Source organism: Corvus kubaryi, unplaced genomic scaffold, assembly GCF_017639235.1.
Source record: "Corvus kubaryi isolate FWS band 111438036 unplaced genomic scaffold, C.kubaryi_AGA036_p1.0 71, whole genome shotgun sequence".
In the NCBI taxonomy this organism is placed as follows: Eukaryota; Metazoa; Chordata; class Aves; order Passeriformes; family Corvidae; genus Corvus; species Corvus kubaryi.
In genome coordinates, this window is record NW_024582059.1 from 4,710,691 (window position 1) to 4,735,303 (window position 24,613).

General features: G+C 43.6%; 2 protein-coding genes and 1 long non-coding RNA gene across 9 annotated transcripts in view; 1 reads left to right on the forward strand and 2 right to left on the reverse strand.

The window, feature by feature from the left end:
- The window catches only part of SLC20A2 (solute carrier family 20 member 2), a 56,558-nt gene extending 38,388 nt beyond the window's left edge, over nt 1–18,170 (reverse strand). For 2 of the 4 annotated variants that reach the window (XM_042049388.1, XM_042049387.1), the window contains exon 1: nt 15,335–15,728. The gene's annotated coding sequence lies outside the window, so the exon portion shown is untranslated. Of the gene's footprint in view, nt 1–15,334; nt 15,729–18,083 lie in introns of those variants that run through there. The other 2 variants (XM_042049385.1, XM_042049386.1) reach the window with 2 other exon arrangements.
- On the reverse strand, nt 6,535–21,328 carry SMIM19 (small integral membrane protein 19). Of its 2 annotated transcripts, none has more exons than XM_042049396.1 (3): nt 21,141–21,321; nt 20,917–21,041; nt 6,535–8,114 (listed from the first exon to the last, which is right to left on the reverse strand). In XM_042049396.1, the coding sequence occupies exons 1-3, from the start codon at nt 21,302–21,304 to the stop codon at nt 8,062–8,064; spliced, it is 342 nt and encodes a 113-aa protein (XP_041905330.1). In that variant the 5' UTR covers nt 21,305–21,321; the 3' UTR covers nt 6,535–8,061. The 2 variants fall into 2 exon arrangements, with proteins under 2 accessions (XP_041905330.1, XP_041905329.1); XM_042049395.1 differs by lacking the exon at nt 6,535–8,114 and adding an exon at nt 18,845–19,750 and having other exon boundaries at nt 21,141–21,328.
- On the forward strand, nt 18,126–23,742 carry LOC121674785. 3 transcript variants are annotated; one of them, XR_006019841.1, is made up of 4 exons: nt 18,126–18,213; nt 20,432–20,566; nt 23,382–23,456; nt 23,597–23,742. It is a non-coding gene; the product is annotated as an uncharacterized LOC121674785 (long non-coding RNA). The 3 variants fall into 3 exon arrangements; XR_006019840.1 differs by lacking the exon at nt 18,126–18,213 and adding an exon at nt 22,964–23,046 and having other exon boundaries at nt 20,073–20,566; XR_006019839.1 differs by lacking the exon at nt 18,126–18,213 and having other exon boundaries at nt 20,073–20,566.
- Nucleotides 23,743–24,613: the final 871 nt, after the last annotated feature.

Genomic DNA, 24,613 nt, shown 5'->3' on the forward strand with positions numbered 1-24,613 from the left:
CCTTTAAGTGGGAAACATTTTTGCACATAAGTCAAGGGAAAACTAATGTTTGCCTAAAAGTACCCGGCTTACCTTTATATAAAATATGTGCTTTAAGACTATATAATGCAATTAAGCTATCATATTCAGCAAAAAGGAATTAAAATCAAAACTGCATTGTCACAGTTAAAAATATGACAGACAAAAAATTATTTGGACACATTTATGGTTTATAAATAAATGATGCTTTAAATTTATCTGCTAGGTTTTACTCCATTCTGAGTCACTAAAAGGCGTGTAATGATATTCCAACTTAATAAAATTAAATCTGTAAAATTTCTGCATCCTGAACATTTGAGAAAAATCAAATCAATTTAGATTTGTAAACACAGACTTGGAAACATAATCCTTTCCTCATCTATTTTTTCAAGTTTGAATAAAGGATATTTCCTAACAAGAAGTCAAAAGTTTTTTGAATTGGTTAAATTCAACTGCACATCTGCAGGGATAATTTGGTAAAACTGAAAAGTGTTTTACATTTCTTAAGAAAACTCACATGGATTAGCAAGCCTACATCACCTTCTAAAACGCATTAGGGCAAAACTCCAGCTAGAAATCTGCAATGAAGAAATTACATTAAAATCCTCCCACAAAAAAAAAAAAATTATAACTATTGGGCCATGATTATTCTTAAGAAATGTTGATTCTTTATTTAAGGTCGATACTCAACCACTACTAAGTCTGCAATATAGCTGCTTCCTTTATGAAAAGCTACATCTCTTAAGTCTGGTTGTGATGTCTTTCCTTTTGCTTCTGTAATAGCTAGCAAACACGCTTCCAATTTTTAGAAAACTGAGAGGCTAATACTTTCACAATGGTTTTCCCTTATGGACAAAAGCAACATATTTTAACTAGTACATCAATCTTTTCCTGCAGATTATGTATCTTAATACCTTTTTTTTTTGACAAGTAGCATCAATCAACTCAAGTGAGAGCAATCATAATTGTAAACCTTAAGTCGGCCTGTATTTCTAGATCTGGATTCCAAAGTTTTAAGAAAGTGAATAAACAAGCACAGAACTTCTTGGAACACTTGTTCAACTTTATAAAGTCAAAAAAAAAAAAAACCAAACAAAAAAAGAATTGCAAAATATTATTTCATGTTCTGTTTATAGCTGATGTCTGCCTCCAACCCGAAGGGTCCAAGTAAGCATTAAATCCATCCTAGTTCTCCTTAAAGGACCAATCCCCAAGCCTAGAGTAACCACCACCAGTGTGCAGATGCAGGTAAAAACACTGTCGAGGGGACATGTCCTTGGAGAGGTATTTACTTCAATTTCAAACCCCAGAAGCTGCCAGCCTGACCTGTGGGAATCATCTCAGGCCCAGGAGAGCTACAAACTGGAACCATTTGAGCCCTGCTTCCCACGAGCCAGCCTGGCCACAACGGTGGTTTCTTGTTGACCTAAGCTTCAGAGCTTGGTCTACACGCAAAGCAAAGGATATAATAAACAGCACAGAGAAAAGGAAATATCTTCAAAGTTTTTGTTCTGCTAAATCAGCATTGTGGACTTCAGGCATGGGAAAATTCAAGCCAAGATAGGTTGACCATTAAAAAGAGTTGTAATTTGGGACCCCACTAAAGAAGCAAGCAAAGGAAAATTTATAAGACCACAGAATAAATTGCGAGGATCGGTTTTTGGAAATGGCAGCATCAGTTTGGTTCCCATCAAATCAAATATTTGTAGAAATGATAAATTACAATCTCTATCAGATATCATAATTTGGTTTTAATTGTAATTTATTCTGGTAAATCCACAATTGATAGATCCTTGTTTGATTCAACAAACTCATGCTAGGCAGAATCATATCCATGCTTAAATAATATAATAGGACAAGCCAATTTAAATATTTAATTTTAATCCCCCTTTGTTTTCCATTTCTGCATCAGCTATTTTCTGAAAGATGCCCAGATTCTCATTTCCCAGTGACCACTATAACAAAGTTAATTTTGCAACTTAGTGTAACTTCTATATTGAATGTAACTGGCCTTTTTTGCCATTCAGGTTGGAAGGCTGTGTATGTAAGTGATTATTCATATTTTAAAACACATACATTTTGAGTAGAAAATAATGGGGGATGAGTATAATTTTCTAACATAAAAACCTGTAAGAATTGGAACCTGAATACCAGTAAAATGCATTTAGTCAGGAACAGAAATACAATAAAAACATCCAAAAGCTGCAGGATGTTGCTCCAGTTACCCTGTGCCAACTTAAATAAGGTTACTGACCAGCCACAGGAGCTTCTGGGCTCTCACATACCTGCTGGTACTCTAAAATTGGAAGCCATAAGCACCTGGAACTGGGGACCCCGACCCTGCCTGGGAACCCTTATTTCCCCTCAATCTATAAACAAATAAAATAAAATTAATGAGGAGGAATGAAAATGGGTGGCAAATGGCTGCCCATAGTATCTCAAAGAAATCCAACTCCTGTAATAACCTCTTCTTTCTGGTATTGAAGGCACCCATGACCATCTCCACAATGGGGGCCTTGAAGCAGGACACCACATGCCAACCATTACCTGGAAATCAGCCCTGAGGTCCTTGAGACTAACAGATTTAACACTGCTCTACCAAACACAGCATCTCTTCTTGGTGCTCTGATAATTCTATTACACCCAATGAATACCAACAAAACTCTGAGCATCTGCTCTGCAGAGAGCTGCAAACACAGTTCAAGTTAAAAAAAAGCCAATAAAAGCACATCTGCTTTTGCATATTGGATAGCAAGCTCCAAAACATTCTGTTGTCTATCAGGATAATCTCCAAAAGAGATACGTCCGTGTTGCAAGAAAAACCATCTCAGCGACTCTCTGGGAAGTTTAATGTGGTAGACATAAAAATTAAGAAGTCATTTAGTATTCAGGGATGGAGCAACTCCTCTGTTCTAAGGAATCAAACCCCTTGGATGGGCTTTCTTGATGGCTCTGAACTCTGTCACCCTGTCATCCAAACTTTTTTTTTTCCTGCGGGTTCTCAAAGAGGACATCCCACCCCAGTTGGGGGACTTCCACTCCCAGTGGTCGAGGTGAATTAGCTGTGCTTGCACAGGCACGCATGGAGAGCTGCCATGTTACAGCATGTGACTCTGCTTGAGATCACACTTGTCTATGGAGTGAGCGAGCCCTGGGAAATGAAAGGGAGGAACCCACAAGTGGAATTGCTGGAGGCCAAGGCTGGCGCAGAGGATGACACAGGCTCTGGGTGCTGTGTGGCCTGGGAGAGCCATGCTGACTCCAAGCCCTGCCACAGCACAAGCCCATGTCAAGCCAGGAGAAGTTCAAAGGCAGCAACACAATTCTGAAGGAGCAAGGCTTTGGCCAGCGCTGATTCAAGCACTGCCCCAGTTACTGCTGGGAACTGGACTTGGATTGCCTGTGACTGCAGTCGATTGACTGGAGACTGAGCGTGCTTATGCCCATAGTAAGACCAAGGAAAAGGGCGAACTGCTGTTCTGAGCCACTCTGAGCTTAATCTTCCCCTCCCCAGACCCATATCCAAAAAAACCCAATCAGCATGGGCACAGTATTATAAAAGCCTTGGCTACTGCTGACAACTCCAGGAGCTAACCTGACATCCTAACAGACCTGTACTGACTTTACACAGAACATAAAAACTGCCCATGAAACACTCCTGTGGCAATCCAAAAATATGCATTTTGAAAATTCAGAGGCTTATGCAAAGATGCCCTTGGTGAGAAGCCAGAGTGTGGTTGCCAAAAGTCAACAATGCAAATTTTTCAGATAAAGGAAACCTGACACGTCCAGCCCCAGATTGCCTGCCATTTCCATTTCAGTTTGGGTTTCAGAGAACAACCACTGTGGAGCCTTCTGTTTGAGCCAGAAGAGATGGCTGGAGCTCCCTTGAGTCCAGCAACCCCCTGTCCAACAGAGCTGGAGTGAGTGAGTAGCTATCAACATGCCAAACCACACTGGCTGGCTCTCACCGACAACCTCCAAAATCCGTGTGGCCCACAGGACAGACCAAGCACTGCTGAAATGAGCTAGCTGAATGTCAAAAGAAGGGAAGGACCAGGGGTATAACCAGAGGAGGGACGACACCCACAGAGGTGTCGGCCAGAGTTACGGGGGTAGATGGAAGTAGATGACACCAATACACTGTGGCAATGGAAATTTTGCTGCTTTTTTTTCCCTATGAGCATTGCAGCAATAGAGATATAAAGGGGGAAACAGCAATGAAAGCGGTGGCCTTGGCTTCATTTCACAGGAGTAGGAGCCAAATATTACACCAGGAGGCTGGTGACCATGCAAAGCATGGCTTCTGCCAATTAATAGGCCTGTTTCCCCCTCAAAGTCCAAAAGCTGCTGATCTCTGTTCTTCTGAGTCCACATAACAGTCCACATCTGTGTCCTGTAGCCTTTGCTGATAGAGACATGAGGAGAATGATGGCGAAGCAAATACCTTGAGTTCCACCCACCAGGCAGCATTAACGTCCTGGTTGCTTCACCGTAGGTTGACAGTGCTACTGAAGCAAAGAAGTGGCCAACAGATTTGTCATGTAGGCTAGGGATTATACCACTGTCAATGCAACATGCCAAAGAGTGTCCCACAGCTGGGTTCCTGGCTTAGCAAACACCTCCAAGAGGACTTACTAAGGATGTATGGTCATGTGAAGCAGGTAGAGAAAAGTTAGGCTTTATCTCTCATGGAGAGCCAGGGAGCAAACCCAGTGGTCCAGTGCCAATGTCCAGGTGGAGCACAATGAGTCTTCCTACAGGTTCGGGCAAGATAATGGGACACATGGACTGACAAGTGTATTCATCTTCAGAAAGAGCTTGAACAACTAGGATTTCCCTGCTTGACAGAGGCTGTAGGGAAGAGCAAGTTATTAGGCAGCAGAATACATTTGAGTACGTGGCACCAGCAAACAGGGCCGGTGGCTACTGTGCCTCATCCTCAGGAAAAGGTGTTCCCAACAGAGGCACGACGAGGACAGTGATGCGTTACAGCAGCCCGACAGCTGCCCAGAGGAGAAAAGATTGGATGCTGCTGAGAGGGGCAGGAATAGCAAAAGGGATTCCATAAGGAACCCTCCCCTCTTCCCTGCCTTCTGGTGTGAGAATCAGAACTAGTCATGCCAGGATCCTGCTATGCCCACCATGGCTCAAGGTGAGACTTCTCTAGCCTATGCACGTCCCTCACAGAAAATGACCAACCCAACAAGGGGAATGGCACAGCACTGACACAGACCTCTCCACTCCACACAGGCACTGTGAGAAGAGCCACACCACTCCAAGGAAGGGTCCAAATTCCGGAATTAGCTGAAAAAATCAAGCAGAAAAGGAGAAAATAACCCCCCCCCCCCCCAAAAAAATTTATGGCAGCCATGCATGACAACCACACCATGTCAAGAGTCCTCTAAAATATGGAAGAACATGCAGAGCACATTTCTTGCAAGACCCAGAAGGGACCACGGTCTACCTCTGTCATACTGATAAGGAAAATTTACTCACTGTTATCGATAAAACAAATGAGCAAGTAGATAATCATATAAATAAAGAACACTGAATACTCAGGCAAAAAGAATATAAAATATTTTTTCCCTTAAGGAAGTAACCAAGGAATCTAAAATTAATTTTAAAATGGTTGTTTCTTGTCACCAAGACTTTCAGAAGTCATACAAATCATTTCCATCTCTTCTACACATAAACTAAAAAGAGGAAAATTAACTATGCCATTTCTTTAACTATCAATCAGTTTCTCCGCTTTGAATTAAGCAGATGTTTAATTAAATCAAATGAATAAAATTATGTGAGGAGAACAGTTGCTCTGAAACAGTGGAATACATTACTCTCAAAATGGGCTTAATATTTCAATCAACACTGTCTCCAACCCTTTAACCAGATGTCTTTCACAATTTGATTTTTTCTTTAAAACTTCAGCAGACATGAAGATATCTTAATCACTTAAATTAATACAAGTAACTGAATAGATCACAATAAATTTGGGCTATATTTGTTTATTTCAAATCCAAAGCACTATGGTTTTAAAAGAAAAATAATCCTTTATAGTTTTAAAAATTTCTCGATCAAGCAAAAAGTATTTTACATTCTCTAAAGTAATCCAGAACCTGGACCATATTGTTAACTGATGTACTTTCAATCTGGGATATGCTGGTGCACAAATCTAATGTGAAATTCAGGGGTGCAGAAGACCATTCTCTATCTACTTTAAAACTGTCATCAATTACTAAAAGATCTATTTAAAATTTGAAAAAAATTACAAACTGATCCACCGGCTATTCTCATCCTGGGATTCTATTTTGACTGAGATTCTCTAAGGTTTATTCAGAAAACAGAGTAATTGCACAAACTCGGATGCACAGCTCTCCATCAAGAAAGTCTTCCACAAGAGCATGCAGAAACCCACACTGTGTCCCTCATGGGCAAACACCACGAGAGGAGTAATGCTGGGAGAAACTCTAGGTGAACACAGAGGTACAGGTAACACGAAGAAAACAAATGTGCAGATTTACTTGTTCCAGTCAACAACAGTAGCTAAAGTTTATTGATTTCAGTTTCAGCAGCTAAAAATCCATGAAAACATTCTTATATGATACAGACAATACTATCCCATATTCAGATTTCTATCAAAGTAATAAAATAAGCTAGGCTTTTCTCACAGTCATTGCAATTTACTTATCAATTAGTACAATAAAACCTATTTTAAAATGTAAATATTATAAAGTGCAAATAGTTTTTGTATCCCATTTAGCAGTTCGATTATATGGAAATATCTAAGTAAATATCTAAGTAAAGAGACTGAAAAAATATAACTGTTAGCTACAAAAATAGCTAGACACATTCTCAGCCACTGTCTCTCAACTGTTCTCTTTATATCCACTGTAAAACTATTTCCAACACACTAATCACATCTATTCGGAAGAAACTAAAATTATATGATTTCAAACTATTTTCATTAGAAAAACAGTCCTTTAACAACTGCTTTTACTCTCCCATCTAATTATATACTCTTAAAGGCCAAATATTCAGTCAGTATACAAAAATAACCATAGCCTTTTATTAAGGATAAGACACCAGATAGGAGTTCATAAGAAAAATAAAGATGCTCTTTGCCTGCCTCTACCAGCAACACTTTTCAATATAGGAAAATATATTTACTTTTTAAATTTTAAATACATATACGTCAAAGTCTTAAAAAATTTGTATCAGAGACTTACTACAATTAGGTCTGTTCACAGCATCATTAAGTTGTTGGACTGCATGGCTAGTATTTCCTTGGAGATACTTCACGGGACAGCCAAGATGTTAAAAAAGCTACCTCTCCAAAAAGCTCTCTCCTAACTCAATAGTAAGTAATCTGCACTTATAACTCCACAGGCCTGACAAGAAATCTTATCCATCTAGAACATTTTTCTGACCAGCAGTCAGATAAAAAAGATAAAATTGATTAATATTTGATTCTGACGTCTGTCTAAGGACACCATAAGAACAATACATTATAAGGTTACTCAAATTAGAGGGCTAGCTCTATTTTTTTTCTTTTACCTATGTACCTGTCATACTTTCTATTCAAAGGCTGTTTATTAAATATAAGCAAAACCCCTAGCTTCCTATTTTGTAATGGTGTGAGCTTCTCCGTATTCAATGTATGTTTCAACAAAAAAAAACCCAAATTGATTTCAAGTACAAAGCAGCAGCTATCTCATCCACAAATAAAAGCTACAGCGATGTTCTGCTCTTCCTAAAACAAGCTTGAAGCCATGATTATATTAAAGACACAGATGTGAGGGGATTTTTCAACTTCCAAACAGACATGCAAACAAAGTATTACAGTTCAGGGGTGCAGGTAAATGAATAAGCAAGAAAACTACGTGACGTTTGTGCAGCGTCCTCTCAAATCCTGCAATCCCTTCTAGAAAGTCTGGGTCTACATCTCCCTCTTCTTTACTCATGTTCTTCTCGCATGGCTTGGTCTCAGAAACTTTCCATGCCTGTAACGGAAACTTGAGCCAACTTCTTAAATGTATGATTTCTTCATCTCCACTCATCATCCACTTCTGTTTCTGAGAAGCTCCTCATCATGACACCTGTATCTCAAGAAGCAAAACAGGAAACATCACAGGGATGAAGCAATGAAAGATGAATAATAATATGCCTCTGTGTCTTTAATAAAATCCCAACTTTCATTCAAGTTCCTTTTAGGAAATCAGAGTTCCTTTCACAAGTGCAAAGCTTACAAACCTAGTTTGGCAAAACATCACGTGCCAAAAATGGGGTAACCAATGGAATCTCCCAATCTGCACCTCTGATCCTGACACAATGAGCAGGAGAAATCCTGTACCAGCTAGCCTTACATACTGTGGAAAATATTATCGGGTGCCAAGCTTGCAGAACTAGTCTGCGGCAGCCAGCTCAACTAAAAGAAACTGCTGACCCATCTGCTGACTTACCCGCTACTGCAAACAATGCCAGTTATCTTTACCCAGAACTCATTTGTCCAAGTAGAGCTCTAGCCCACAAGTGAGCTGAAAAACAAAGATGTAAGTAAGCCTCTCCTCTACTTTTCCCATTGCTCCCTAATCTACACAACTTCCACAGCACACAGTTTGTGTGTTTAAACACTTCTCAGGTACAAAAGAAGACAAAGCTTTCTCTGCATTACAGCAGCTTAACTACAAGGTGACAAAGGCCTAAGGTATTTTCAACCTGTCATAAAATCTGGCACTGGGGTGGAGGGCACACACCTCTCTGTTTCTGCCATCCAAAACCTAGGACCAAGCTGGCCCAAAGCCAACAGCAGCACGGTTTAGAGTCTAACAACAAAACAGCAAAGGGATGACTCATCTGCAAAATGGAGACACAGCCATCTTGTGTCCAAAGATGCGGCCTAAACCATTTGCCTGCCTTACAATTTTGCCTGAATGCTGAATGAGGGGGTACTGAAGAATTATTTCTGCAGCCTCCCCAGCCATGAAGCCTTCGGGGTAGATAAGCAGGCACCAAAACCATTCTGCCAGCCAGCTCTCAGTGAAACAGAAGCATGAAAGCAATTTTATCTCTCCCTTTTAGGGTTAAGGCCATCTTTAAATAAACATTAGCATCAAAACCACTTTGTACCAGAAGCAGAGCAGACCCTACATCTTATCAGTTACCACCTAAACTTCTCAGAATTCCATATCCCATCTAAAATCATTCCTTCTTCTGCAGAAACACTTGACAGCAGCATGGTCCATACGCATGAATCAGAAAGACAGCGTAGTCCTTCACCAACTCCCTGTGAAACAGGGAGTCATTTTGGCTTTCTTACAGCAGAAATGAGGGACAGCTGTAGGGACAGAGTCCCACCAGAGCAAAGTCTTAGCTTTGGTTCTTGCACATCACAGTCAAGAAAATAACTAAGCCTTAGACAGTCAAAGCAAGAAACCCTCTGAGAGTGCTCTGGGTATTACAGAAACAACAACTTTTAAATAACTGGAGAGAAATGTATTTGTTGTGCTGGGATTACAGGTCAAAGAAAAATACATATTCCCTCAATTCTGAACTCTTGATTAAGTCCTTACCTTCAAAAGTGCTTAGAAGGCAAACAATCCTGAAAGCTTGAGCCTCAGTGATCATGCCTGCTACTGAGACATGCTACTGCCTACTCAGGAAAGGTAATTATCACAGATTTCAAGAGTTTACAAGCTTTAAAAAGCACTAAAGCTGAGGCAGCCACAAATGTCCACCTGTCAGGACATTCAAAACGTGTCCATATACCATCCAATTATTTTATACCACAGTGACTCTTAATCTTTTATCATTATGATCACTGTATACAAGAAACAGAAACTATGATTTTACTGTTTTGTAGTCATCATAACTCCATATTCTCTCTGTGCAGCAGAAAGTAACTAAGGACAAGTAATTCAATCTATTATTGACATCCTCACTCATTATTCAGACGTCTACAGTCAGGATATGCACCATAGAGACCATAAGACATCCAGGCCGCTCACTGTTGCATGCAGAAAGAGAACTGCAGGAAAAGATTAATAATTGTCAAAAAGATCTGATGCTGGCTGCCACCTGAAACAACCGAGGAATTTTCAGTTTTCTTTTGAAGAGACAATTTACTGGCAGGCTGGTACTTCTAACTTTGATCTTGCTTCCTTCCAACACCAGCAGAAGCTCAGTAACAGAAGTTCTGAAGCTTTGTAGCTCGGTAACAAAACACAGAAACCTCCCAGAATGTTAACTCAATTACAGTATTTTGGCAAGGAAGCCTTCCCCTTATACCCTGGGGAAAATCTTAAGAGATTAAACAGTGCATGTTTTAAAAGCACACATGCCTCAATTATGTGGTGTAACTCTTCATGCACCTAACTGATTTGAGAGAAAAAATATTCTACAGCAACTTGCTTGCAAGACTGAAATTGTTCCTTATTTCCCAAGGAAACAATGGTTATATAACCATGCCGATTGTCCCATGCACAGAATGTAAACCACAAGGCCAATTTCAACCTAATCTCATGCAGAAGCATGGAGATTTCACAGGTGCTCAATTCCTACAGCAGACTTGCAAAATAAGTAACCAAGGCAGCCCCCTGAGCAACACATCTGGTTCACAAACATCAGGGCAACAGCATGTTTTGGTTAAGTATACCCAAGAACTACAAGGAAGTGAGAAGCTGCTCAGGCACTGTGCTGCTGGGAGAATCAGGGATGCTAACAGTACTGCTGTGTAATGGAAAGAGAGAAAGAAGGAAAGATGTGTAAGGTACCACAGTGCCACCAAAACCAAGAAAGCTGCAGGGAAGTCTTATCTTCACTAGTTCAAATGCTCACAGAGCTACCTTTGAACCTATGGAGCAATACAGCAATGCCTTATGAGCCCATCACATCTTCCATCTGTGTGGGCTGCTGCTGACATGTCAGCAGGCAATTCCCAGGATTCATTAAAGGCACTTGGACAACAGCTCTCCTGTTTCACCAATGAGAATCTGGAAAAGCAGACATACACTGCAGCTCAGGTGGCCTCAGAAAACCCTAAAAAAAATATGTGCTTCTCAAACCCTTTCAACAAGATCCTACCCAGGCAGGGTAAGCTAAGCATTGCCACAACAAGTCAGATTGCTGGTCCATTTGTTTGAAAATCTTGCCTCCTGTGATCAGGACCAGATGCTTCAGAAGGTGGAACAGCTCAGGTAGTGAACAATGATGTAATTCACCCAAAAGGGAAATTCCTTCCTGACCTCATCAATTAGCATGAAGGTTTATGCGCTTAATTTATTTTTAATCCTATTTACTGCAACTCTGGACATTGTTGTTATATATATATAAATGCCCAAGTCTGCTTGGAATCCGACTAAACTTCTGCCCTCGGTAATATCGTGCCGTGTATTTATGCCTAATTTCAAATGTACTGATTTTCAATGTCATTTAAATATCCCTTTGTTCTTGCACTATGGGAACTGGCATAGCCCCTAACCACCTCTGTTCCCCTTCCAAGAGCTCCAGCCTGCCTTGCACTATAAATTTCCATGCCACACTACGCCCTATGACAGAGCAGGAGCACAATCTGAGGATCTTTAAGGCAACAACTGAGCAACTCCTATCAGGTATCTAGCAACATTTCTTTAAGCTACGTTTCTGGGATCTGCAGGAAACTTGGCAGTTCCACCACGATTTCAGCAGGCCCTACCCTTTCTAGATCTTGCAGGCTCACTTTTATGATGTTTTCCACTCCAGGGCTGCCACCCTTATAAGTAAGATGTTTTGCTCTATGTTGTGCCCTTCAAATCCCCCCTTCGAGATTCTGATAAATTTACTTAGAACAGACAACAAGCATAACTATGCTGGGCTTTTTAAGGGCTGCACAGGAACCTCTCTGAGCAAAGAACTGCCCTCTCATCTCCATGCCTGAATAAAGAACAGGATCCAACCATGCAACGCCAATCCCATTTTGCTCTTGGCTGATGTTCTTGTGGGGTGCAGGTTCCCCTGTGCAATAACTTTAGGCTGTGTTGCTACTTTTGTTCCTTATGGATGAGCTCATGACATATTCATCATTATTATGCCAAGTACTTATTAAAGCTCCAGTGCTCTCTGCTGTTTCTGCTCATACAAGATGTGCAACATGCATCGAGGTATAAAGCCACACCTTCATTCAATAGAAGTTTGGTGGGGAAAAAAAAAGTTATATACACAAGCAGCAGACAAGAAAGGGAGATTCTTAAAACACACTTGAAGTTCTGGATCCTCTTGTCTCCCCAAAACACAGTACTGCTTTCAGTCATTACGTGGGCTGCATTTTCTTCTCCAAGCCTTTGAAGTTAAAACTTTGTTCTTAGTCTGTAAGTCTTCAGGAGAGAAAGAGAGAAAGGCTGGTATCTCATGGGAAGATGGCCCCCCAAGGAGATGCCAGAGTTGCTACAGCATCTGTGAGAAATACCACACAGTCATCACTGTTTTACCACAAACGCTGTTATTATGGGTTTGGAACTGGTGAGTTATGGCAAGAGAATACTTCTTTGCCTCAACCAGAACGAAAATTACACGATTTCATCCCTCTTTGGAACAACCTTCAGGCAAGCAAGAGGTTGAGAGATAAAGCCTGTTCCAGCTTATGGTCCAGAAACAAATGGTGTTCTTTAATGATCAAAATAGCACTAACAGAACTGGTAACAGGCACCACTTTGTCAACAGCTACCTCATTAAAATAATCCAAACACATGCAACTTTTTTCTCTATTTGAGTATCAGAGACTGATTAGTCAATAAAGTGACAGGTCTCATAATGGCAGTAAAATTGTCCTTCAGCATATTTCTCAAGGACCTCTCCATGCTTTCTAATAGTTATAGCAATCTTAGAAACTCTGTTTCAGAGCAAGGATCTTGACACTTTCTTTCTAGGAGGTCATAAATGCTTTCCTGTTCTTCTGTCTCACATGTGAAAAGACAACATACTGAGCTGGGTAACTTGTACAACGCTCTTAGGCAATGCTCAAAGAGTGGTCCAAGCCACAAGGTTCAGAGCACTGCCATACCAGCATCACCAGGACCTCTGATCAGCCATCGAGTGGTTTGCCTTTGGCATTTCAGAATGTGCTGAGGTTGAAAGGGAAGACAGTAATGATACAGAACAATTCTCCCATCAGCAGTGGCAAAAGTAATCTCAGAGGCACAGAGTGCAATGCTTTCACCACTTTGGGGTCATTACTGACTGTGAAGTCAAAAAGAAGTGATATTTTCTGTTTGTCACACACAGAAACAGACTTCGGGTACAGAAACTTTTTTAACAGACTCAACTAAGGTATTTTTGGTTGCTAGAATTCTCAATCTGTTGTGATAAAATTAGCTTTAAATAAATGTACAATACAAGCAGTACATACTTTGCCTAAGAAAAAAACCCACTGGCCACTTACAGATCATGTGAACTCAGTTATTTAGCTGAGCTAAAAACATCAATTATTCTGAGCCTTATCTGACTGTAGATTTGGATCTGTTTAACAACAGCACTGCCACATATCAAAACGCATGACAACCCACCGCTCTTTACTAAAGCAAGGAAAAATTCCTGTAAACAATGGTTGCTGCCATTTAACAACACAGTCATGAAGAAAAGAGGTAAGAATGAAAAAACTGCACCTCTGTCTCTATCCTTCCAACCTTTCCCTGAAAAGAAAAACCAAGTCTTCCTCTTCTGTCAGCCCACCCTTCCTTCCATATTACAGTGTAACAAAACGGGTTGCCTTTGACTATCACTCCCTGATGTCCAACAACCAAAGCTATGGAAGATGATATTTTTACTTTTTTCCCTCCTGCAAGGTTTGCATCAATCAGTAAAAGTTCTGCTCTGTTCTTTCAGCCAGTGTCACAGAACCTGGCTCTGTACTGCTTATCACCATGATCCAAGCAACAGCAAAATAGTTGTTCAAGCATACCTAGTACTCGGTGCTGGGTAAAGTTCACAGCAGCTGTTTGAGTCCCAGAAAGACATCTGAGAGAAGCGCCATAAATAACGACATCACATGGAGTCTCCCATTGCACAACCCACATACATCTTTCCTGCTCAGGAATTTACACCTCACACCCTATGCTGTCAGTCAAGAGCATATTACAAACCATGTTTCCAAGATGATCCAGAGGATATTCTGGAAAGTAATACAGCCCTCCTGTTGGCTGAGTCTTTTCAAAATACCTGTTCTACTCCATTAAGAAAAAGACAAATGTTGCTATTATCCTATCAAAACCATGGTATTTCTCAGGAGCAAGCTGTAGATCCACGTGTGCATTTTATACATCATGGATGTCCAAAATCAGTTCCAGTAAGTCTGACAGCCTGGCAGAAACTGAAGGGGACTAGTCCTTTGCAGACTCAGGATCTAAGTTCTCCTTCAGATATGCAAATGTAAAGTATTTTCTCAGACTACAGTTTTAGTAAACCCCAAATTTGAACAGCCTTTTTTCAAGATTAATTCATTTTACTGCTAGATTAAAATTAAACAAAATTCTCTTAAAACACCTCATTCCTAGGCATCTGCAAGGAAAGAAACACTTTTCAAAGCAGTGCCTAGCTATAATTGAGAAAGAAAGAAGATATATAGCTATTTCATAAAAATGAGATTTTTTTCCTGGAGTTTTGCCACAAATTGCCTTCGAGGGCTTGGTTCAGAAATTCCAAAGTGAGTTTATTGTTTTTCTTATTGAGAACTAATTCCTTTTAGCAATTCTGTTAATCTTGGAGTTTGAAGTTATTTTTATTAAAGTAACGCCCAGAGTTTAGATATTCCATAAAAAGATCAGGAATTATTTTTATTAAAGTAACACCCAAAGCTTAGACATTCCTTGCAAAAATAAGGCAAAGCACCTTCATTCTTAAAAAGGTTCTTAGTCTTTTCAAATCAAACACAGATTTCACAGAGAAAACTGAGCACTTAGAAGTTTTATCAGCCATTTTTTATCAGAGAGTTGAGGAAAAAGTAATTAAGACAGGATTTTTCTGCCTAAAAAAATCATGAGCCTTTTGCTCCTAACAGAACATGTGTCTTTTTTTTCCCTCTCTTCTTGCCTTCTGTTATGGAAGAAGTAGTACCGATTCCCACTCCCTGATGTCAGATTCCTCATGAGACATTTGTGCTGGCTTTGGGCTGTTCTGCCAGTAGTTAGTATCTCAGGTCATCCTCCGGATCCCTCAGCCAGCAGGGAGTCCCATCGACCCAGGCAATGCCAGTTTCCTATGGAGCTTGTTACAGACTACAAAAACTTGGATCATAGCCCTTAACTCTTATGCCACAACAGATGCAGGGCTGCAAAGCGAAGGCTCTTACCTCCATTCTCGAGGGCCAGAGGCACTGAAACCTTCTGCTCTTCAGTGGCAGCTCTGTCTCAAGGACAAGATCAAGCGCTACCTTTTTGTTTGAGTGACTACGTTAATAAACAACACCCAGGTTCCTCACCATGACTCAAACACAGTTAAAGTGTTTGGAGGGGAAAGGGAACGCCTTTTGATCACTACTTTTGATCTGGAGCATAAGCAACCATGACTGAAGACTCGACTTTGTCAGCAAGCCTCCTCCAAATGCTGGTGCTCTTTAGGCATAACAGGCCAAAGACATCATGGATTTAATAACACGTTTTCTAACAAGGTGCTGCTTCCCTGTTGAAGAAGGCACGCAATGTCAATTTTCAATCTCTTTAATGCAGAAATTAGGGCTGGGGCAAAATCTTTTCAATTCCTCCGAAAGAGATGTGAAATTGCAACATCCCCACCTTTCTCCCTGCAGCGTGTATAATTTCAGCTTGCTCAATAGCAGCAGCACTCCTGAGTTCAGGAGGACTTTAAAAGGAGCGATTAAGCTCACGGAAGTAAGCTAACATGAATAAACTGCCCAGGCAACAGGGAAACATTCCAGAGCCCTGTGCTGTCACCAGGCTTTTGGCCAATGCTGCTTAATCATATATGCAACATAAATTACAGGAAGATGCATCACTGGTTAGAATATTCTCAATTAATACTTTTGCATTGTGCTGAAGAAGCTTCCCTACAAACTGTCCTCAGACAAAAGCACTGGGATCTTCTCCCCATTTTCTATGCTTCCACCTGGCATCAGCAGTACAAGTGGTACAGCAAAGGCTTCCTCTGTGGGTCCTCTCAGTGGATCAGGCAGTTTTGGAAAGGAAATTTGAGAGCAAGTTTAGGACCACTTGAGCATCACTCTGCTGAGATTCCTAACTCCTATGGCTGACTATAAGGCATCATGGCAGCTGCTGCAGGATATGTTCTCATCTGGGCTCGGCCGGCACATACCAGTTCATACTATCCGGGCATGTAACACTGGACTGAAACTCAAAATGCTTGTGGCACAGAGGAGGATATTTTCACTACAAGGCCCTCAGAATTTACGACGTCTCCTTTAAACACAGACATACTCATAGCTTAAATATTTAAGACCCTCTTGAGCCTTGTCGCAGAATTTATATAGCTCTATCCAAAAACCTTTGATCTTCTGTGCGGTGCTGAGTAAAAAACCTAGCCAGCCACATTTTGGGTTACGAGCAGAGAGATGACTTTTCCACCACTTAACAGAAGATTATAGTTTTCACATAAGATTATAGAGTCATGGTTGTAACGCCATCTGAAGACTGCATTTACAAAGATCTGACATTCAGCAGCTCACATGGAGACAACAGAGTGGTCAGATTCTCAGAAACACCGGAGTTATAATTAAGAGCAACTAGTTAATGATTTTCTGCAGTATCTTACAGATGCAAAGTTTTAACTGCTTAGAAAGCCTTCCCTCACATGCTTCATGTGATCAGGCACCACTAAATCTACACATCATAATAGCTTTTAAAACAGTATTGGGTAAGCTAGATAGAGTTCCCCCTGTACAGCATTCTCAAAAATAAACGCAACTGAAGATAACTTTGGCCCAATTTTTGTTAGGTCATAAACTTTCCCAATCTGAGACATCTGAAATTCTGCATGAACAAAGTTCCATGAGAGTTTGAGAATCTGCTCCCATGCATGCCTGTAAGCCTGACTACTAAAAACGAATGCAAAAAAAAATACTGTCTCTCTATCCTATCTGTCTTTGCTTTTAGGCACTGATTCTTTCCTACATGCAGAATCATGAATTAACAGGTAAAAATCAGCAGAGACATTTGAGGTAAAATTTCAAAAGCTGACTACACTTTCCATCCCAACACATACTTGTACTGTACAGCTGAAATACAAACCCCGCTGCAGAACAGGGCATAGTTTCACTGGGACAGAACTTCAGTCGCTGCACTTGCCAGGAAAACAAACCACGAGCTGCCCTTTGCTCATGGCTCAAGCAGTGTTCTTCGAACACCCTAGCACACGCAAAAGGTACGGACCCCGGAAAACCTTTTGCTTTTGGTACTTCTCCTTACAAGCTTTTTGTTCTGGACAAGTAAGTTTGTGAGATGCTCGTGCCACTGCCTCGGGTCCATGAATACAAACGAAGCCGCACGCTGATCCAGATTTCTAAGCCCTTCACGGTGCTTTCAGCAGAGCTGAGAAGCAAACGGTGAAATTATTATCTGCAGCCCGAAAGACGGCTGTGCTGGCTCAGCGGCACGGCGCGGGTTCACTCTGCCATGCTGCTCCACTGAAGCGAGCGGAGCCGCACCGGGCGGCTGCGGCGGGCACCGGCGCCGGCAGAGATGCGCCATTGGAAAGGCTCCGTTCCCTGCCCGCCCGGGTGGGCAGGGCCGGTGGGAAGGAGGGAGGGCTCAGCTGTGCGGACAGCCACGAGCCCCCGTGCCGGGACATCGCTGCGGAGCCCGCGGCGCGAACCAGGGCTCGGGACACGCGGGGAGCGCTCCCGCTAAGGATGGAGCGGAGAGCCCGCCCGGCCCGGCGGCGGCACGCAGCCCGCCCGCGGGGATGGAGCCGGACCCGGACACCCCCTTCCCGCCCCTGACCGTGCTTTCTCCTCGGGCGGCCCCTTCCCGCCTCGCCCCGGCCCCCGGCGAGGCGCCCCCTCCCCTCCCCTCGGCGCGGACGGGGCGCGGGGGGCGGCGGGGCGAGGGCGGCGTGGCCCCACTCACCGCCCGGCGGGCGCTCCGGCCTCCGAGCAGCAGCGGCGGCGGCGGCGGCGGCGGCAGAGGCGGCAGCAGAGGCGGCAGCAGAGGCGGGAGCAGCAGCCGGCGCGTCCCGGAGACGGAAGCGCGGGAGGAAGTGAGGTCGCGCGGAGGGGAAACGCCGCCGTTTCCGGGGGGTGGAGGGGGATGCGGACCGGGGGTTTCCTCCGCGCCCGGGGAGCTCTGCTGGACGTGGATCTCCGCACCTCGTAAACCCCGCCGAGTGACGGGGACGTGTTGCGGAGCCGGGTCATCACACGGGTACAGTACCGTGGGAAGGACATGGCACCGGCAGCCCCGGGGCTCCGCGCCCTCCCCGCTCCCCGTGGCCGCCAGCCCTCGGCCCCGCGGAGTGACCCTGCTGTTCTCCGCGGTCACACGCGAGGAAGCTGTCAGAGGGGCCACCCTTCACCCGAAGGAGCCTTTCTATGGGGCAAACCCACCGAGCTTTCTGCCACTGTCAGTTCTGCCCAATTCACGTTTTACAGTCCCTACAGACACTGAAGTACAGATCATTTCAATATAGTAAAATTTGGTGCTTAAAGCAGTTTCTTCATATCCAAATGGAGCCGCAGTGCTGCTCACCACTGCTCCAAGACTTAATGTATTTCAGCGCAGAGTAAGTGAAAACCTCTGGACACACAGCTCCCAGTGCTGCGCTGGTTGTTCATCACTTGGCCAGCTCAAGTTGTGTAACCTTAGGAATTACAGCATGATACGTCTTCAAGTAGTTTTCATGATTAGATCCTTTTATTAAGAAGTAACTTCTGCAGAATCCTTTAAATTAACTGATTTTGAGATCTACCTAAAAAGAAAAAGTAACTGTAGTGTGAAGCCTCTTCTGGATAAGCTGTGAGCTGCTTATACAGATTTTTATAGACAGACCCATTCTTTACAGCAATTTGACTAAATTAAGCTAACCACCTTTGCTATTAACATTATAGTAGTGGCTTTAAGTGTCTTCTAGACGTGTAGTTCACTGTGTCATTCTCAAAGTTTCTCCAGGAAATGTTCACAGTACTGCATACACAACCCCCAAATAAACAGAGAGCAGAATTTTTTGCACTACCACCAGCGACACTGTGGGCTCTCAGAGCTGTTCACCAGGCACTAAGGCCACAGTGCCTTCATTCACACTTATTGACTGTAATCAGCAAATTCAACAACTCATGATCCAGGAATGCAAGGGTTTCCAGGCAGATAGGTACTGCCTTGCTTTCTCTAGGGTGCTGTTGCCAGAGAAGGTAGGAGCTGATTTCCAAGGTGCTAGCAGAGAGAGAAATAATTTCAGACATTGGTAAGACTGCATTTCCTATCCTCAGGTTCCTCTGAGCAGGTCTGCCCTGTGTCGGAGACTTTCATGCTGAATGTTCCAGTAGGCACTCACTTTACCTCACAACGGCTCAGAGAAAAGCTACTAAGAACACAGTTTTAGGGACAGTCCCCTTCCTTTCCCCCTCGCCTTCAGCTATGTATCAATTAAAAAGCATTGAAAATAGCTCCACATTGACTCTTAAAATCAGCACTGGATATACATCCTGAGTTCCTACAGAACTGTGGGCTTCATTCCACTGAGAGCTGTACGCTTTCAGTCTGTTTTGGTGGCTGCTGCTGCTGCTGTTCATACTTCCTTGCTGAAAAAAAGAAACACCAATCAACACCAATTACACAATTTATTATATATATTATTATTACTATTATTATTATTATTTATTACATACATGTATATATATGTATACATATATGTTTGTATATACTTGTATAACTATGACAACAATCAAGAAGCAGACTTGATGTCAGAGAACATAATTCCAGCCACAGCCACACAAGGGGAAGTTTCAGTCACCATGTGGAACTTCACCTTTAGCATGTGGCCTTGTAAATGCTGAACAGTAGTCATAGCAAAATGTCAGTAAATCCATGACAGAGAACTATAATTCCGTTCAGGTCCTTTTATTAAAATAAAAATAAATAAAATTAAAGGCTATGGCTTCAGAAGTTCTATTACAGATGACCTGAACGACTCAATAGTCACAAGGCTGATGTCCACATTTCTCATCTCAATATACAAGCCACAAGCTAACAATGACATTGACTTCAGAATTAATCTGGCTAGCAAGGTAAAGCGAGATCAAAGACTTGTGCAGTGATACCAACACCATGAGCAAATGCCAGCAGGCATTCTACTGTAGGAAGAACATCCAATTTTGTTCCTACAGACTGCAATGGCCTGGTGTAAGAATCTCTACATCGGGTCTTTGCATTTAAAAGGTGGTTTCAGATCACTAAGGTTTTTTTTGCTGTATTTCCTCTAGGCATGCATGTATGGCAGATGTGAAGCAAGGTCATGTGTTTCTCTGAATTGGACTACTGGAGTATGAGGGGCATGGGGCTCTTTCCTGCCTCCATCCTGACCTTCACCATTAAGACGGGAGCAGCAACACTTGTTGGTAAAGTTCTCATTTATTTTCAATTTATGTGGTTGCATTACTCATGATTCCACAGTCCTCTCAACTTTTACAAATCCTCCCACGTTTTGACAACATCCAGGCCTTTCTAGCTCTTTCAAAGTGTAACATGGGATTCGTTTTGACATTTGCTTTAAGATAATTGCACAGCTGCTCCCTCGCTCCGTACTTCCTCACGCAACAGTCCTGCGGCCCTGGCTGCTGCAGAACCCCCGCTCAACGTGCCACACGACCGGGGGCGTTCCCATTGCACAAGGCCCGAGGCCACCGCTTTAGGAACGGCCCCCAGCAGCCCGCAGGCCCGGGGGAGTTCCCTCCTCCCTCTGACTTACCGATGGAGTACATCTCCAGCTGCTGCCGCAGGCGGATCTTCTTCATGCTGTCGTAGAAGTTGGGCTCGGGCGGCGTCTCGGCGGCCGGGGGCAGGGTGAAGATGCGCATAATCCTCCTCTTGTTCCTGCGGGGAGGGAGCGCGGCGGTGAGAGGTGTCGCCCCTCCACGTGGTGCCCCCGCGGGAGTCCCCGCCCCGCCCCGCCGCGCCAGGGCCTCCTCTCACCGCCGCGCGTAGACGAGGAGGGCGAGGCTGGCCAGCACCACCAGCAGGTACACGTTGGTGGCCTCGTTCCACGCCTCGTGCACCGAATAGTCGATGGCACCGCCGTCGCCCAGCGCCGCCGAGGCGCCGCCGCCGCCGCCCGCTCCGGCCCCCGCCGCCGCCATGGGGAGCGCGGCCGGCAGGGGCGGCCCCACGCGGGCCCGGAAGTGACGCCATGCCGGTGTCGGGCGCCATCGCGGGGGGGCCCCGCGGGGCGCGGAGGGCGGTGATGGAGGTGGTAATGAAGTGTGCCGGAGCTTTAGTGCCGCTGCTTGCCAAAATGTGTACAGTAAATAATTGGTTAATCGGCGGGCCTGATGTGTGGGGCACCGCCGAGCACCTGGGCTTGTGCAACTCTGAAAGAAATCACAGAATCAATGAGGTTGGAAAAGAGCTCTGAGACCATCGAGTCCAACCTGTGGCCGAGCACCACCGTGTCAACCAGACCATGGCACCAAGTGCCGCATCCCGTCTTCCCTTAAGCACCTCCAGGGACGGTGGCTCCACCACCTCCCTGGGCAGCCCATTCCAATGTCTGATTACCCTGTCTGTGAAGAAATTCCTCCTAACGTGCAAGCTAAACCTCCCCTGGTGCATCTAAAGACCACGTCCTCTTGTCCTGTCATGGGTTACCTGGAAGAAGAGACCAACCCCCACCTGCCTACACCCTACTTTCAGGGAGCTGTAGGGAGAATAATCAAGGTCTCTTTCAGGTGTATAATTACTGGCTTGTTGCACACTGGGTAACAAATCAAATTTTTCTGGACTGTCTGTGAGGCCTTGGTGCACCTTCCCACACTTTCATTTCCCCTCCAGCTACCAGACCCTTGGGGAGAGGACACGCAGAGGGGAGCACTTCTCTCCCAGGGGAAGGGGCACCAGGGATATAAAAAGTCTTTTGGTTTTGCAGTGCCAGCGTCCAAGGGGAAAGGCACAGATGGGTGTGGGGCCAGGAGAAGTGTGAATTCAGCAGCTCTAGGAGCCTGGCAGGCATGGAGTCATCTGGCTGGGCTGGTGCTCATGCAGCAGCAGTGGAATCATGTGGAATGTAGTTCTATGGTGTGTGGTGTCGAAAGAATAAGAGGTTCAGATTGTCATGAGCTCTCGCTTTTCACACAGGAATTGAATGTGACAGTTAAAATTTGTCAAAATAGAAAGAGCGCTTTCCGAAAGAGTTTGCCTTTTTTTGTTTGTTTGTTTGTGCCAAAATGGGAGTTGCTGGATATTCAGATGCTGGAATAACATAGCTTAATCAATGGTCCATATGCTCCTGATACCAAAAAGCACAAAGCAAGTGTTTCAGCTCAGAACCTTGAAAAGTTTCCTGAACTGCTTAATGAGATGCAGGTAAACTCGGTTGCTCTAACACTCACATACACACCAACTTTTTTTCCCTACTGCCTGATGTGGAATGTTTGAGCTACATGGGAGGTTAGGTGTGCTTTTCGCTAGGACCTTCTGCTTCTTTCTATCCACCTCTGCTCCTGATACTTCCTTTTACCATAGCTTCCTTCAGACACTAGAACTGCTACAATTTAGACATCAGGGATATGGTCCATGTCCCTCTGCTTAGCGTGTATGTGGGGTATGTGCTTGTGTTACAGTTATCTGTCCTCACCCTTTATAAGACAATAAAGGGGGAAAACCCAAGTATTTTTAGGGCATGATTTACCTAACCTATGTCAAACATTCAGAATCACACCTCCTGTGCCCAGGAAATGCTCTGGTCCCTTACTGAGTGGAAGGAGTCCAGACACCTCATTTGGATGGCACTTACTTTGCAGATGTCTAATCAGCCTGGGGAAGTTCTGTCCTTTGGGGAGCTGTGTTCTCACTGCAAGATGTTCCAAGTCTTCCTCTTTCCATGGTATGGAATAGATTCACTTTAAGAGGCCTTAGACCAGGACATAAAAGAATATGAGTGAAAATGACAATATAAAAAATAAAAACCTGAGGCAATGTTGTCATGAGAAAAGTGCACCACATGGTGTGGGAAAGGAGGATAGAACAGCAATTAGACATAATTCTAGGTCATTAAATTGGGATGGCACCCTTGCACAGAACTGTGGAAACCACTAAGAGAGATAAAAAAAAATTCACTTATGCAACACGACAAAAGACAGTTAATTAAGCATGGTTTCACAGGGATTTTAAGCAGTTTCTTGTGAAGTTGAGGCTTTTTTGTTTGCTTTGCTTTTTTAGTATGTTGAACCTTCCTGCTAACAAGCCTTACAAGAAAGCATTACACATCTTTGAAGAAAAGTGGAAAGAACAAACGTGCATAACTTCAGTAACTTACTTCTTTATATTGCATTACTATCTCTAGACCTCAGCTGAGATCAGGCTTCCTTGTTTGAGGAGGAGAGAAGCTGTATGTAAGCTGTAACTAAAGGCACTTTTTTGTATTAACCCTGCAGCCTGCTCTGGACAACCCAGGAAAGGACTGGAATGCCCCAGGATGCTGCACACAGCTTCCCATACGGAGGAAACCAAGGCCTGCATCCACAAAGCATGACCTCAGGTCCTGGGATTTTCTCTGCAGCCTCCAGCACACAGAAGCAGACTGCCTCACTCAGCATTGCCCAGTTCATTTGATTTAATGAAATGCTTGATTTAAGACTTTGATAATCCACCCACCCCCAACCTACAAGACAGGCAGAGATAGATTTTCTTCTTCCATATACCCCTCTGGATTTAGTAAATGTGAATCAATGGGTAGGACAGGGTTAGATTGAGGAGCACAACATCTGATGCTGCCCTGAGTGTGACAGCCTTGCAAACCTGAGGAAAAGGGGTGATCTTCCCCTTATTGGCCTGTAGAAATAGGAGTTCTGGGAGTGCAGGCCTTCTGCATGACTTCCTTGAGGAATCTGGCTCAAACAGCAAAGTTGGTTGACTCTTAGCCCTGTAGGTTGGCTTGTCTGGTACACTGTTACTTCCTTTTATAGCTTGGGCTTTTGTTTCAGTCTTAGGTTCCTAAAGCACGTTCAGAAGTGGGAATGCAAGCTGCTCTTGAATTCAGTCAGAGCATAGTCAGGCCTTGCAGTTGCAATTATGTGAATGAGAAATTGTGTTACCTGTCCATATAGATTATGTAGCATATTTATTTGTGGCTTGGATGAGGTGGGATGTGATAACCAATACTTGTGTGTGCTGTTCATGCATGAAGACAGAAGTTGTTTTATATTTTCTTATACTAAAGCTGCATGTAGGGAAAGGACTGTCATTTTGTGCTGTGCCTTTATGGCATCTGACCTACAGGATCCTGGCCTATGACCAAAGCATGTAGGCACCAAACTAATAACATGTAATAATAATATATGGCACTGGCATAAGTTAAACATAGTTAATGGAGACCCAGGCTTAGTGGCTGGATTTTCAACATTACAGGCAAATAAACTGAGGGGTTTCTGTTTGAGTTAGACACAACACCC

Bases quoted from the DNA above. Each gene is read 5' to 3' on its own strand.
- SMIM19 (XM_042049395.1), bottom strand. From the start codon at position 21,304: ATGGCGGCGGCGGGGGCCGGAGCGGGCGGCGGCGGCGGCGCCTCGGCG. The intron at 21,042-21,140 runs GTGAGAGGAGGC...CCCTCCCCGCAG, and splicing joins CTCCTCGTCTACGCGCGGCG to GAACAAGAGGAGGATTATGC. The intron at 19,751-20,916 runs GTAAGTCAGAGG...TCTTTTTTTCAG, and splicing joins GCTGGAGATGTACTCCATCG to CAAGGAAGTATGAACAGCAG.